Genomic DNA, 15,456 nt, shown 5'->3' on the forward strand with positions numbered 1-15,456 from the left:
AACTAGGGGAAGAGGTAGATTCGTTGGAGGGTAGAGAGAGAATCCAGAGGGACCTGGATAAATTGCAGGACTGGGCCAAAAGAAATCTGATGAGGTTCAATAAAGAGAAGTGTAAAGTCCTGCACCTGGGGTGGAAGAATCCCAAGCATTATTACAGGCTGGGGACCGACTGGCTCAGCAGCAGTAGGATGGAAACGGACCTAGGGGTTATGGTGGATGAAAGGCTGGATATGAGTAAACAGTGTGCTCTTGTAGCCAAGAAGGCTAACGGCATACTAGGGTGCATTAGGAGGAGCATTCCAAGCAGATCTAGAGAAGTAGTTATTCCTCTATATTCTGCACTGGTGAGGCCACATCTGGAATATTGTGTCCAGTTTTGGGCCCCCCAGTATACAAAGGATGTGGATTTGCTGGAGCAGGTTCAGCGAAGGGCAACAAAAATGATTAAGGGGGTGGAGCACAAGACCTATGAGGATAGGCTGAGGGATTTGGGCTTGTTTAGTTTACAGAAGAGAAGATTTAGAGGTGATTTAATAGCAGCCTTCAACTTCCTGAAGGGGAGCTCTAAAAAGGAGGGTGAGAAACTGTTCTCAGTGGTGTCAGATGGCAGAACAAGGAGTAATGGTCTGAAGTTGAAGAGGGAGAGGTGTAGGTTGGATATTAGGAAAAACTGCTTCACCAGGTGGGTGGTGAAGCATTGGAATGCATTGCCTAGAGAGGTAGTAGATTCTCCATCCCTTGAGGTTTTTAAGTCCCGTCTGGACAAGGTCCTGGCTGGGACGACTTAGTGGGGGTTGATCCTGCTTGAAGCAGGGGGCTGGACTCGATGACCTCCTGAGGTCCCTTCCAGCCCTGTGATTCTGTGATTCTGTTTGTCTCCGTCTATCCCACTTTGTTTAATAAGAAGCCATGCCTATGTGCAGAGGTGGGCAATAATTTCTGATGAGGTACCACTCCAAGATTTTGGTAAGTAGACAAGGGGCCACAAGTTTCTATGGAGGAGTTGAAGGGTCTGGGATGACATTGGGAATTATGGAAGTGTGGGGCACGGGACTGGGGTGGTATCTGAGAGGGAGCTTGGTTGAAGAAGGGGCTTGTGATCTGGGGTGGGGTGTAGGGTCCAGGAGGGGTATGGGTGCAGGAGAGGATTCTGTCCTGGGGGAGGGATGTAGGAAGGGATGCAGCATCTGAATGGGAATGGGGGTGCAGTGCTAGAAGCAGGCTCTGACCTGAGCAGCTCCCAGCAAGCAGCACTCCCTGGAAGGCTTCCCTGTCTGCCCTCACTCCCAGAAAAATCTCTCAGCTCCTGTAGGCCAGAAACTGGTCAAAGGGAGCTGAGAAACTGCGCTGCATTGCCCTGCCCCCAGCAATATCTCTCAGCTCATATTGGTTGGAATCAGCCAATGAGAACTGAGAGATTTTGCTGGGGGCAGGAGCAGCACATGAAACTGGCCAATGAGAACTGAGAGATTTTGCTGGGGGAAGGGGCAGCACCTGAAGTTCTACCCCCTCTGATGCCATAGGGGCTGGCCTTGGGCCAGATCGGGCCCGTAGGCGATATCTTGCCTGCTCCTGACTACGGATATGGTTCTGTCTTAACAACTACCTGAGCTGCTGTCCAAACCTCTATTCCGTACTATGACAAGCAGCTCAGGGTTTCCCCCAAAGGTATCCTACTCTGATTGCAAGCATGGGATTATTGACACAAAATTTGCACCAGTCTAATTTAAAGTGTGATTTTAAACCATTTTAGTTAAAACTGTTGCGAACAGCTTTGCAGATGCTAGCTCCAGTTGATGAGTGGGTCATTTCAAGTTAGCACAGCTGAATTAGGAACTATTTTAAGAGAAACAAAAATAAGTCATTCTTCAAGTGAAGTTACCATCCACCCAGTCTGTTGCAATTTCTTATGTCTGCAAGGGCTGGCACTCTAAGGACAGGTCAGCACAAAAACACCAGAGGGCACAGTATTGATTCCCAGAGTCGGATTAGGGTTTTGCTGCTGGATTTTTGACTGAATAACTGCTGTCTTTGGGGCAGGGGCGGGGGGTCTGTGAACACTATAACAGTAAAGCCACTGATTCTCTCTGAAGATTGTTTTATATGGATACTTTTTCAATATAATTATTCTCTTGTGCCATATTCAAGGAAGTACAGGGAATTCCACTGATAAGGTTTTGCAACATAAAATGCAATCGTCTTCTCCCATCTCTAAGCTGAACAGCAGAATAAAACAGTTTCCTAACAGTGAGGGTGTCTGTCAGATGGTGGAATACTCTCCCCACGAGAATGAGCAAAACCCTCACACTCATTAAAATGTAGACAGAGCACTTGAGAATTTACCGTTGGAAATAAACTTTCTCTATTTTAGCTGCTTCTCTATCCTTATAGATATTCTCTACATCTATTTCTATGAAGAGTGGGAGGCACTCGGGTGTTTATATCTATGTTAGGCTACCTGCTGAAAATGTTAAGCTTTGCCCAAGGACAAATACATCATCAGCATTATAAAGCAATAATGTTTTATTGAAGACTCAGATGAAATATTGCCTGAAGTTAACTACATATTACTGAATTTTAGCTGCTTATTATTGGGTTCTGTTCTGGTATCATTAACTATATCGTAAAACTTTCCCAGCATTGTTGCTGAACAAGAAAGTAAGTATAATATATGCTAAGAATTCAGAGCTCGGGAGCATTATACATGACCCATTACCAGTTTATGAATGATCTCTCCAATGCATAGGCAGGTAAAGATTGTGGAACCTTGATCAATTAACACAAGGTTCTATGAGGATAGTAGGGGGGATACTTTATGCTAAGATCAAAGAAGGCTACGCAGAGCCCAGATTCAGTCCTAAACCAATGTATTCAGGTACCAAAGGTCTACCTTGGGAGTGCAAGGTGCCTCCAGTTGACCAGTCAATTTGGAATGTTGCACTCCCCGCCCCCCACCCGGCTCTACCTCTCTTATTTGAGGCTCCATGGGTACCTGAGGAACCAGTTTGTCATGAGCCTTTGCAGAAATGGGAACCTTTGCACGGTGACGTAAATCACACACTGTGCCAAAACACAAGTGTCAGGGCGAGGACTTACTTCCATTGGAAGAGATTCACGATTGAACTGACTATTAGGTTGGGGTTACACTGACATGTTCTCCCGGCAGCTTGATGCCAATGAGCAGTCTCACAATTGCAAATAGCTTTTCATTAGCCTAATCCCATGGCTAATTAGCACAGCCCCAAGCTATCTCCCAGCAGTAAACAGGCTGTGCAGACCTCTCTCTGCCAGCTGAAAGCCCCTCTGTCACCAGCTCCTTATGCCAGACAGATGCAGGTCCACACAGCCTGTTTACTGCCAGCAGCAGCCTCTACCAGCAGGGCAATCTCGCATGGTTATGCTAACTAGCTGTGGGATTATGCTAATGAGCAGACATTTGCAATGGTGAGACTGCTCATTAGCATCAAGCTGCTGGGAGAACAGCTAGTGATCAAAAAGGGGGCATACTTAACTTTATTCCACCTTATCATAGAAGAATAGGGCTGGAGGGGAACCTCAGGAGGTCATCTAGTCCAGACCCCTGCTTCAAGCAGGATCAACCACTGCTAGGCCATCCCAGCCAGGACCTTGTCCAGCTGGGACTGAAAAACCTCTAGGGGTGGAGAATCCACCACCTCTCAAGGCAACGTATTCCAATGTTTCACCACCCTCCTGGTGAAGTAGTTTTTCCTAATATCCAACCTACACATCTCCTTCTGTAACTTCAGACCATTGTTCCTTGTTCTGCTATCTGTCACCCTACCTCATTTTCTCTCTTTAATTCGCTTGCACAAAGATTTTAAAAACCTAAGTTAATCCCCCAAAACAACCAGATTTCCAGAAGTTGCCCAGCACTCAATTTTTCCTACTGAAGTCAAAAGAAACTGCTGGTAGTGGGCACATTCAAATCACATTTTCTTGCACCTATGTTTAAAGCCCTGGTTTTTTTGTTTGTTTCAAAATATTGGCTTTATTCTGTACTAGGACCTAAGTATGTATGACCCTTGTTAAAAGTAACATTAAGAAAAGTCGACATTTATTACAGAGTTGGCAAAAGTGTACTTACCACACAACTCCTTTGTATCCACATTGCTGTCAGATGGAAGACGCAAGTTAGGGAGAAAGCAGAAAAAAGAGTTTAATGTAATGGAAAAATAAAGACTGCATGTAGAATTTTCCTAGGTTTATCATTACAGATGGAAGAAGCACTCACAAACTTTGACAAAGCTCTGATCCAGATCTCAACTTCATAGCTTAATTCCATCTCTGCTTCATGCCCATGCTTTTGATAAACCACCCTCCAGCTAACTGTTAACAGTCTTTGGTGGTTTCAAGCCTTTCATAAATTCTTACAACAGAGCAGTGCTGAGAGCATAATACCATCTGGATACACATAATAACAGTGGTGTCCCTCAACTACCCAGTCTGGAAGCAGTGGTGATATTATTATTAAGCATAAGCACCATCTCTGGACTTTCTTCTCTGTTTGAACTTTCGCGATATTTGCCAGAGCATGAATATATAGGCAAGAAAACCAGTACTGCCCAGCTGCATTGAAGGGGACAACTCTTGGCCGATTACATGGGCTTTGGACTAAACAGGTTGGACGAGAGAGTGCCAGATGAGGGAGTTTCAACATGTACTTCACAGTTGTAACTCTCCATACAATATATGAAAGGTAGCACTATAAAGCCCAGTGGTGGTCCACAGGATACCTGCAAATACTCTGAAGTAGCTGGCTAGCCTAGGTTTATGTTTTAAAGGCATCTAGATTAAATCTTGTCCAGACCATAGTTCCATCAGCATCAAACTATTTAATATGGCAAATGGCAAATGAGTAAAAGAGCAGATCAGCCTTGAGACTGAGCTAACCAGAACCAGGTTAGAAAGGGTTAGTTACACACAAGTTCCACTGAATGCTGGGGCTCACTTTGTCTGCACACCTCCATTATTCTGCAGGTTAATAAACACTCAGTGGGGATTGTGGAAAGGTTTGACACGACGGGCTGCCTTAATTCTAATGATGAATTCAGCTAAGGGGGCATCAGCGGACAGAAAAGTAGCATCTTCACTTCTGAGTGAATTTCTAAGCATATTGTCAACCAAAAATCATTTTTCAAAAACACAGCTATGGCTTGTTACAGGCACTGCTTCAGATTGCTACAACTGGAAAAACACAACACATATCTCTTTATTGTTCAATTGACGCAGTTTGGTTACCCTCCTTCTCTATTTCTCACAGCTGGAAGAATGCAAACGAGTGAAATCAGTTTCATAATAGCTTTCATTTTTGAGTTCTCAGTGGCTACGTCTTCAGGGTTTGAGAGCATGCAAAGCAATGCAAGGAAAAACAATGTAATTAAGAGGCACCAAATTACACACCAAAAAGCAGACATTGGCTTATACACAGCAAACACAGTCTCACATTATGATCACACAATACAAGAGCTTACTATCCAGATAAGGACAAAGGACAAAGACACATAGTTGACCAATAAGACACACTGATATGACATACCGCAACCTCCCTCACACTGCTATATTATTCTCCAGAACATCAGCATTCTTTACTTTTTTTTAAAATCTGCCATAAACTGTTATACTTATCGAGAAAAATCCAAATGTGAAACTGAAACTGACATGTCTAGGAGTTTACAGAGAGTATCAAAACAAAAAAGCCATCACATAGCAGTGAGTATGGTAAGCTAGATCTGAGTAACATGTTAACTCAGCAACGATCATTTCAATCCCAACATCGTTAACTATTCCATCCTTAAAAAAGGAGTCCAGTAACACTTTAAAGACCAACAAAATAATTTATTAGATGATGAGCTTTCTTGTGACAGACCCACTTCTTCAGACCATAGCCATACCAGAACAGACTCAATATTTAAGGCACAGAGAAAGAAAAATATTAATCAAGGTTGATAAATCATAAAAATGTTATCAAGGTGAGCAAATCACAGAGTAGAGTGGCGGGGGTGGGGTGTCAAGAATTAGATAAAGCAAAGTATGTAAAAGAGTCCCTATAACAAGCTAGAAAATTGTCATCCTGGTTCAAACCATGTGGTAATGTGTCGAATTTGAATATAAAGGAAAGTTCAGCAGCCTCTCTTTCCAAACTGCTGTGAAAATTCCTCTTCAGTAAAACACAGACTTTCAGGTCATTAACAGAATGGCCAACTCCATCCTGATTAAGGATAGGTTGTAGGTCTTCAATAACGCGTTGCAGTGGTTTGAGTTGGGGGCTGTAGGTAATCAGGATGCCACACTCCAGAAGGCCCAAGTTGACAGGCCTGTTCTCTCCTTCAGACAACCTCCCAACCTTAGTAACAAAGAGGAAGCTGTGCTAGTCTATACACTATCAAAACAAAAAACAGTCAAGTAGCACTTTAAATACTAGCAAAATGGTTTATTAGGTGAGCTTTCGTGGGACAGACCCACTTCTTCAGGCCATAGCCAGACCAGAACAGACTCAATATTTAAGGCACAGAGAACCAAAAACAGTAAGGAAGGAGGACAAATCAGAAGAAGATAATCAAGGTGAGCAAATCAGAGAGTGGAAGGGTGGGGGGGAAGGTCAAGAATTACATTGAGCCAAGTATGCAGATGAGCCCCTATAATGACTCAGAAAGTTCCCATCACGATTTAAACCATGTGTTAATGTGCCCAATTTGAATATAAAAGCCAGCTCAGCCGTTCCTCTTTCCAAAACGGTGCGATAATTCCTTTTCAGTAGCACACATACCTTTAGGTCATTGACAGAATGCCCCATTCCATTAAAATGTTGACTAACTGGTTTGTGGATCTGGAGTGTTTTGATGTCTGTTTTGTGCCCATTGACCCTTTGTCTAAGGGAGTTAGAAGTCTGTCCAATATACAAAGCATCTGGGCATTGTTGGCACATGATGGCATATATGATGTTAGTAGAGGAGCATGAGAAAGTGCCCGTGATTCTGTGAGTAACCTGGTTAGGTCCAGTGATGGTATTTCCAGAGAAGATATGTGGACAAAGCTGGCAGCGGGCTTTGTTGCAGGGAAAGGTTCTAGGACTGGTATTCCTGGGGTATAGACTGTGGCTGTTAGTGAGGATCCTCATGAGGTTGGGAGGTTGTCTGTAGGAGAGAACAGGCATGTCACCCAGGGCCTTCTGGAGTGTGGCATCCTGATTAAGGATAGGTTGTAGGTCTTTAATAATTCGTTGCAGTGGTTTGAGTTGGGGGCTGTAGGTGATGACCAGTGGTGTTCTGTTCTTGGCTTTTTTGGGCCGATCTTGGAGTAGCTGGTCTCTGGGTATTTGTCTGGCCCTGTCAATTTGTTTTTTGACTTCTCCTGGTGGGTAATTCAGGTTTATGAATATTTGGTAAAGTTCTTGTAGTTTTTGGTCTCTGTCAGTTGGATCAGAGCAAGTGCGATTGTACCTAAGAGCTTGACTGTAAACAATGGATCTAGTCACGTGTGCAGGATGGAAACTAGAAGGGTGTAGATAAGTATAGCGATCAGTAGGTTTTCGGTACAGTGTGGTACTGATTAGGCCATCCTTGATTAGTACTGTAGTGTCCAGGAAATGTATCTCTTGCACGTTGTAATCGAAGCATAAGTTGATGGTGGGGTGTAGATTGTTAAAGTCTCTGTGGAATTCCTCTAGAGCCTCTGTACCATGTGTCCAAATCATAAAGATGTCATCAATGTATCCTAAGTAGAGGAGTGGTAATAGGGGATGAGAGCTGGGGAATCGTTGTTCCAGGTCAGCCATAAATATATTAGCATACTGTGGGACCATGCGGGTGCCCATAGCAGTTCCACTAATCTGGAGGTATAAATTGTCCCCAAAACGGAAATAATTGTGTGTGAGAACAAAGTTACGGAGGTCAGACACCAGATTGGCTGTGGTGGCATCAGGGATGGTATTTCTGATTGCTTGTAATCCGTCTTTATGTGGAATATTAGTGTACAGAGCCTCTACATCCATTGTGGCAAGGATGGCGTTATCAGGAACTTTTCCGATGTTTTGTAATTTCCTCAGGAAGTCGGTGGTATCTCGGATATAGCTGGGAGCGTTGGTGGTATAGGGTATGAGGAGGGAGTCCACATAACTGAATAGTTCAGTGGTAAGGGTGCCAATACCTGAAATGATAGGGCATCCAGGGTTTCCAGGTTTGTGGATTTTGGGAAGTGAATAGAACAATCCAGGCTGCGGCTCAGATGGTGTGTCTGAGTTAATGAGGTCCCGAGTAGCAGCAGGGAGTTCCTTCAGTAGTTGTTGTAATTTCCTTTGGAATTCCAAAGTGGGATCAGCGGAGAGAGGTCTGTAAAATGTGGTGTTGGAGAGTTGTCTGGCTGCCTCCTGTTCATAGTCTGACTTATTCAGGATGACAACAGCACCCCCTTTGTCAACTGGTTTGATTATGATCCCTGATGCCACCACAGCCAATCTGGTGTCTGACCTGTGTAACTTTGTTCTCACACACAATTATTTCCGTTTTGGGGACAATTTATACCTCCAGATTAGTGGAACTGCTATGGGCACCCACATGGTCCCACAATATGCTAATATATTTATGGCTGACCTGGAACAACAATTCCTCAGCTCTCGTCTCCTATTACCACTCCTCTACTTAGGATACATTGATGCATCTTTATGATTTGGACACATGGTACAGAGGCTCTAGAGGAATTCCACAGAGACTTTAACAATCTACACCCCACCATCAACTTATGCCTCGATTACAACATGCAAGAGATACATTTCCTGGACACTACAGTACTAATCAAGGATGGCCTAATCAGTACCACACTGTACCGAAAACCTACTGATCGCTATACTTATCTACACCCTTCTAGTTTCCATCCTGCACACGTGACTAGATCCATTGTTTACAGTCAAGCTCTTAGGTACAATCGCATTTGCTCTGATCCAACTGACAGAGACCAAAAACTACAAGAACTTTACCAAATATTCATAAACCTGAATTACCCACCAGGAGAAGTCAAAAAACAAATTGACAGGGCCAGACAAATACCCAGAGACCAGCTACTCCAAGATCGGCCCAAAAAAGCCAAGAACAGAACACCACTGGTCATCACTTACAGCCCCCAACTCAAACCACTGCAACGAATTATTAAAGACCTACAACCTATCCTTAATCAGGATGCCACACTCCAGAAGGCCCTGGGTGACATGCCTGTTCTCTCCTACAGACAACCTCCCAACCTCATGAGGATCCTCACTAACAGCCACAGTCTATACCCCAGGAATACCAGTCCTGGAACCTTTCCCTGCAACAAAGCCCGCTGCCAGCTTTGTCCACATATCTTCTCTGGAAATACCATCACTGGACCTAACCAGGTTACTCACAGAATCACGGGCACTTTCTCATGCTCCTCTACTAACATCATATATGCCATCATGTGCCAACAATGCCCAGATGCTTTGTATATTGGACAGACTTCTAACTCCCTTAGACAAGGGGTTAATGGGCACAAAACAGACATCAAAACACTCCAGATCCACAAACCAGTTAGTCAACATTTTAATGGAATGGGGCATTCTGTCAATGACCTAAAGGTATGTGTGCTACTGAAAAGGAATTATCGCACCATTTTGGAAAAAGAAACGGCTGAGCTGGCTTTTATATTCAAATTGGGCACATTAACACATGGTTTAAATCGTGATGGGAACTTTCTGAGTCATTATAGGGGCTCATCTTCATACTTGGCTCAATGTAATTCTTGACCTTCCCCCCCACCCCTCCACTCTCTGATTTGCTCACCTTGATTATCTTCTTCTGATTTGTCCTCCTTCCTTACTGTTTTTGGTTCTCTGTGCCTTAAATATTGAGTCTGTTCTGGTCTGGCTATGGCCTGAAGAAGTGGGTCTGTCCCACGAAAGCTCACCTAATAAACCATTTTGCTAGTATTTAAAGTGCTACTTGACTGCTTTTTTTTCCCCAACCTTAGGAGGATTCTCACCAACAACCACAGTTTATACCACAGGAACACCAAGCCTGGAATTTTTCCTTGCAACAAGGCCCGTTACCAACTTTGTCCACATATCTATTTTGGAGATACCATCACCAGGTTATTCACAGAATCACAGGCACAGTCTCATGTTCTTCAACTAACATCATATATGCCATCATGTGCCAACAACGCCCACATGCTTTGTATACTGGACAGACTTCAAACTCTCTTAGACAAAGAATTAATGGGCATAAAACAGACATAAACAACACTCCTGATTCACAAACCCATCAGCCAGCACTTTAATAGAGTGGGCTTCTTGACTCCCCCACTCCACCCCTTCTGCCCCTCTGCTCTCTGATTTGCTCACCTTGATAATATTTTTCTGATTTGTCAACCTTGATTACTATTTTTGGTTCTCTGTGCTTTAAATATTGAGTCTGTTCTGGTATGGCTATGGTCTGAAGAAGTGGGTCTGTCCCACGAAAGCTCATCACCTAATAAATTATTCTGTTAGTCTTTAGAGAGCTACTGGCCTGCTTTTTTGTTGTGATAGTATACAGACGAGCACGGCTATCTCTCTGTTACTATTCCATCCTTAATGTGAGAAAGGAGGAGGAGGAACACAGGTCTGACAATTTTATATTGAGTAACATCTCATTTTGATGCCACAAATGGGTGGCATGTGCAATATGGTGGCTCTCTCCCCTGTCAAGAAGAAACCAAGCCTAAGGCATCTGACAGAACCCATGAACATAAAGCAGCCCGTCCAAAGCAGAACCAAGCTCCATGGTCAGTGAGATCCGAGAGCAAATATGATGATTGATTTAACACCTGCACTACGTATTAAGAGTTGTGTCTCATTTTGGCAATTCTCATGTGGGGTGTAGTTCAGTTTGAACCCTGAGCCAAACCCTCACGCTTCAGGACACAAGACAACCCATTAATTACTATTGTGGTAATGTTAGTCCACAAGTTTTCTTTACAGGAATTCTTGCACCTTCTTCTGAAATATCTAGTGCTGGTTATTCTCAGATGGGATACTAGAAATTATAAAGGGTTATATTAATTTTGCCCTATATCATATCAGTGTCATCATCTGTGTCAGATCCTATTGAAATTGATGTTAAAGTTTTAATAAACTAGCTGATCTTTTAATAGTGAACATCAAACTGATTATTGTCATTGATAAAAAAGACAGGACTCAGCTTATACTGCACAAAGCTATTTTTATTAGCTATTGAGAAATCCAGGAAAATTCCCTTTCCATTGAAATTAATAGGATTTTTTGGTATTGTCTTCAGTGGGAGCAGGATCAGATCTCTCATTAGAAAATCAGCTGTACAACACAACATTGGACTATAAAACCCGCTGAATTGCACATCGCGAGTCAGTTCCCATTCTGTATTCAAATGGCATTATTAGCTCAGTTCTAAGAATGTATGGTTTGGTGAAATTGTTTCAATATAGAAGTTAAATATTTAACTACACAGATTTGTATTAAAATATATTATTTTATTCTTTCATGATAGTTATTTCCACAAGCATCTCTTTTTTTTGTACAAGGGTTAATTTGTGCAATTTCCCTGCACCTTACCACCACTTCCCTGGGATACCAGTGGGAATTCAAATTACTCTAGCTTTGGCATCTTGCTGTCTTTAGACTGAAGTTTGCATTCATTCTAGCTGGATGTGTTCCAGCTAGGAACTTATCTGTGTTTGTAACTTTTTGTTCTGGTGAAATTTAAGGGAAAACTTTGAATCAAATTCTGCAATTTGATTGACAGAAAAGTTTTGGTCAGACCAGCATCTGATGAAGTGAGTCTTTGCTCACGAAAGCTCATGCTCAAAACTTTTCTGTTAGTCTATAAGGTGCCACAGGACCCTTCGTTGCTGTTACAGATCCAGACTAACACGGCTACCCCTCTGATACTTGCAATTTGATTGTGAATGCAAAATGTTGAGGGACAAACTGCAGCTGCAAAAGGGAAGCTATTTGCAAAATGACCCTTAATCTTTCTAGATTAACTTTTCCATAGATGCAAGGCAAATGGAGAAAGAGGGTTATCAGCTTTTCTTTTCACTCCAGTTCTCAGCTTGGTCTTCCTGTAGGCTCCTTATCATCTGGCTTGAGATCTACTCAGGCTTCCACCCATCATCCACATAGGATCAGGACAGTGGCCCTTCCAGATAACTGACTGCTACTCAGGTGTCCACACAATTCTCTCAGTAGCTCCAATTCAGCAGTCCAGCCCTGTTCAGGCAAGTACTAACACATGTTTAACTTTAAACACATTTAAATTCCAGTGACTTCAACTGACGTTGTAGGTGCCCAAGTGCTTTGCTGTCTACAGACATATGTTTGCATTTGCTTAAATGCTATCCTGAACTAGGGCCAAGGTAACAGCTATATAGCTTGTCTGTCTCTCACTACAGACCAAAAAGAGACCCATTCTCCTCCATTGCTGAGTAGGTTCAGTTCTCCACACTGAATGACTCTCCCATACATATATTTGCCCTGTGTTTTGCTTTGAAGATACATATAGCAGGACTGAGTTGCATTAACCCTTAACTGTACATTGGAGTCAATGTCATTCTTGGATTTTACTTTAAATGAGAACTCTCTTTTCCTCTTTTTGTGCCATGTAGGGCCCCACTTGCCTTCTTTTTCTGATTCTCTTCCATGGGCAGTTTTTTGTTTCCTGTCTTTTGAATTCCCTCTACCCACTAACCCATGACAGGCAGACTGCTCTTATTGGCTACGTCTACACGTGAAGCCAACATCGAAATAGCTTATTTCGATGTAGCAACATTGAAATAGGCTATTTCGATGAATAACGTCTACACGTCCTCCAGGGCTGCCAACGTCGATGTTCAACTTCGACGTTGCGCGGCACCACATCGAAATAGGCGCTGCGAGGGTACGTCTACACGCCACAGTAGCACACATCGAAATAAGGGTGCCAGGCACAGCTGCAGACAGGGTCACAGGGAGGACTCAACAGCAAGCCGCTCCCTTAAAGGGCCCCTCCCAGACACACTTGCACTAAACAACACAAGATACACAGAGCTGACAACTGGTTGCAGACCCTGTGCCTGCAGCATGGATCCCCAGCTGCCGCAGAAGCAGCCAGAAGCCCTGGGCTAAGGGCTGCTGCACACGGTGACCACAGAGCCCCGCAGGGGCTGGAGAGAGAGCATCTCTCAACCCCCCAGCTGATGGCCGCCATGGAGGACCCGGCAATTTCGACGTTGCGGGACGCGGATCGTCTACACGGTCCCTACTTCGACGTTGAACGTCGAAGTAGGGCGCTATTCCGATCCCCTCATGAGGTTAGCGACTTCGACGTCTCGCCGCCTAACGTCGAAGTTAACTTCGAAATAGCGCCCGACGCGTGTAGCCGCGACGGGCGCTATTTCGAAGTTAGTGCCGCTACTTCGAAGTAGCATGCACGTGTAGACACAGCTATTCTGTCACATATATGAACAAAATAATGACTGAAGAATCAGAACTTCCTCTGCTTGGTTTGACAAAGAAAAACCTTCTGCCAATTCTGTAGCAACAACCTTGAGTCTAATTTCAATAGTACATTCAAATACACTCGTTGAACAGTAGGAGCAAGCTCCTTCTCCTTTCTATATGTTCATGAATAAAATTATTCCAATAAACACAAATATTGCTATATTCACTGTTATTTTAACCACGTTAGCCATTTGTTCCTACCTAACGATACTGTATTTTTTCAATATTGTTTTATTTTATAAAGAATACTCTCCAGACTCAGGCCTCATGCTCAAACAGAGATCTGTATGGGTGAATTATCAACCCTATCAAAAGGTGCTTGTGGTGAAACTACTGACATCGCCTCAGTCTAGAGTTGTGATGGGCACAAGCCTTTTTTTTTTTTTTTTTTGTAACTGAGGCTACATCTATACTATGAGCTAAAAATCAAATTTTTTAAAATCGATTTATTAACATTGGGTTTTATCCATTTGATTTTGAGCATCCTAACTTTCCCACATGCTCCCCACAAGATCGACTTATTGGTGCCACACACATGTAGCTTAAATCGAGTGCTGCAGCAGTGTATTGTGGGAACCTATCTACAGTGTGCTGTTGTAGCCAAGAAAGGTAATGGCATATTAGGTTGCATCAAGAGGAGCGTTGCCAGTAGATCCAGAGAAGTGATTATTCCTCTTTATTTGGCTTTGCTGAGGCTGCATCTGGAGTACTGTGTCCAGTTCTGGGCCCCCATTTATAGGAAGGATGTGGATACACTGGAGAAGGTCCAGCGGAGAGCGACCAAAATAATTAGGGGGCTGGAGCATATGACCTATGAAGAAAGGTTGAGGGAATTTGGACTGTTTAGTCTGCAGAAGAGAAGACTGAGGGGGGACTTGATAACAGCCTTCAACTTACTGAAGGGAGACTGCAAAGAGGCTGGAGAGAGGCTGTTCACAGTGGTCACGGATGGCAGAACATGGAACAATAGTCTCAAGTTGCGGCTGGGAAGGTCCAGGTTGAACATTAGGAAAAACTTTTTCACTAGGCGGGTGGTAAAGCATGGAACGGTCTACCCAGGGAAGTAGTGGAGTCTCCATCCCTGGAGGTGTTTAAGTCTCGCCTCGACAAAGCCCTGGCTGGGCTGATCTGATGGGTTTGGTCCTTCTTAGAGCTGGGGACTGGACTTGGTGGCTTTTTTTAGGTCTCTTCCAGCTCTATTGTTCTATGATTCTATGAGTTCCCTGAGCCCTGTAGCATTCTGGCTATTTTCACTGGTGCAACCTGGGAAAAAAAATGCCCCACAACTAGATGTGATCTGGTGTCATCTTCTCACATTTCATTTCCCTCTTTCCCCGGCCATGTTAAACGAACGCCCTTTTTTCCAGACAGGGTCTGGCTTGCTTTTATAAGATATGTGCTTTTTATAATTGAGTGGAGGGGAAGGGTAGTAAACCTATCCCAACCAACAGATTTTTGAATACGGGATGCAAAGCACTGGATCTTTGCAGGCTTGGCTCTGGATTTAGACCTCCTGGTAAAGACGACCCTCAGAAAAAGACTATTTTTAAGCCGATATGGGTGCTACTTTGACAACTGCAATGAATCATTGAAACAGTTATGGCTCGGGGCAGCTAAAAGACCACAGACTATTGCCAACTCTAAAAATTGTAACCACCCAGGGAGACCCACCACCAGCCCTTATTAACAGCCCACCTATGCTTATATCTACCTTTGGACCTGAATCTGGATATAGACCTCCTGGGAAAGAAGACCCTTAGAAAACGACTGTGTTTTAGTAGACACGGGTGCTACACTGAAACTGCAATGAATCATTGAAACAGTTACTGCTTGGGGTGGCTAAAAGACCCCTGGCTACAGCCAGCCCTGAAAATCATGTCTGCCGAGGGAGACTTTCCCCAGGCGGCTAAAAGACCCCAGATTACAGCCAG

The 15,456-nt window shown here is 43.6% G+C and overlaps 1 protein-coding gene across 1 annotated transcript in view; it reads right to left on the reverse strand.

Annotated features, from left to right (window-relative positions):
* The window catches only part of NECAB2 (N-terminal EF-hand calcium binding protein 2), a 366,794-nt gene that overhangs the window by 207,561 nt on the left and 143,777 nt on the right, over positions 1-15,456 (reverse strand). Inside the window, exon 4 of the mRNA XM_075008621.1 lies at positions 4,106-4,131. Coding sequence (XP_074864722.1) covers positions 4,106-4,131 — 26 coding nt within the window. The remainder of the gene's footprint in view (positions 1-4,105; positions 4,132-15,456) is intronic.

This window comes from Carettochelys insculpta, chromosome 14, assembly GCF_033958435.1.
Source record: "Carettochelys insculpta isolate YL-2023 chromosome 14, ASM3395843v1, whole genome shotgun sequence".
Lineage (NCBI taxonomy): Eukaryota > Metazoa > Chordata > Testudines > Carettochelyidae > Carettochelys > Carettochelys insculpta.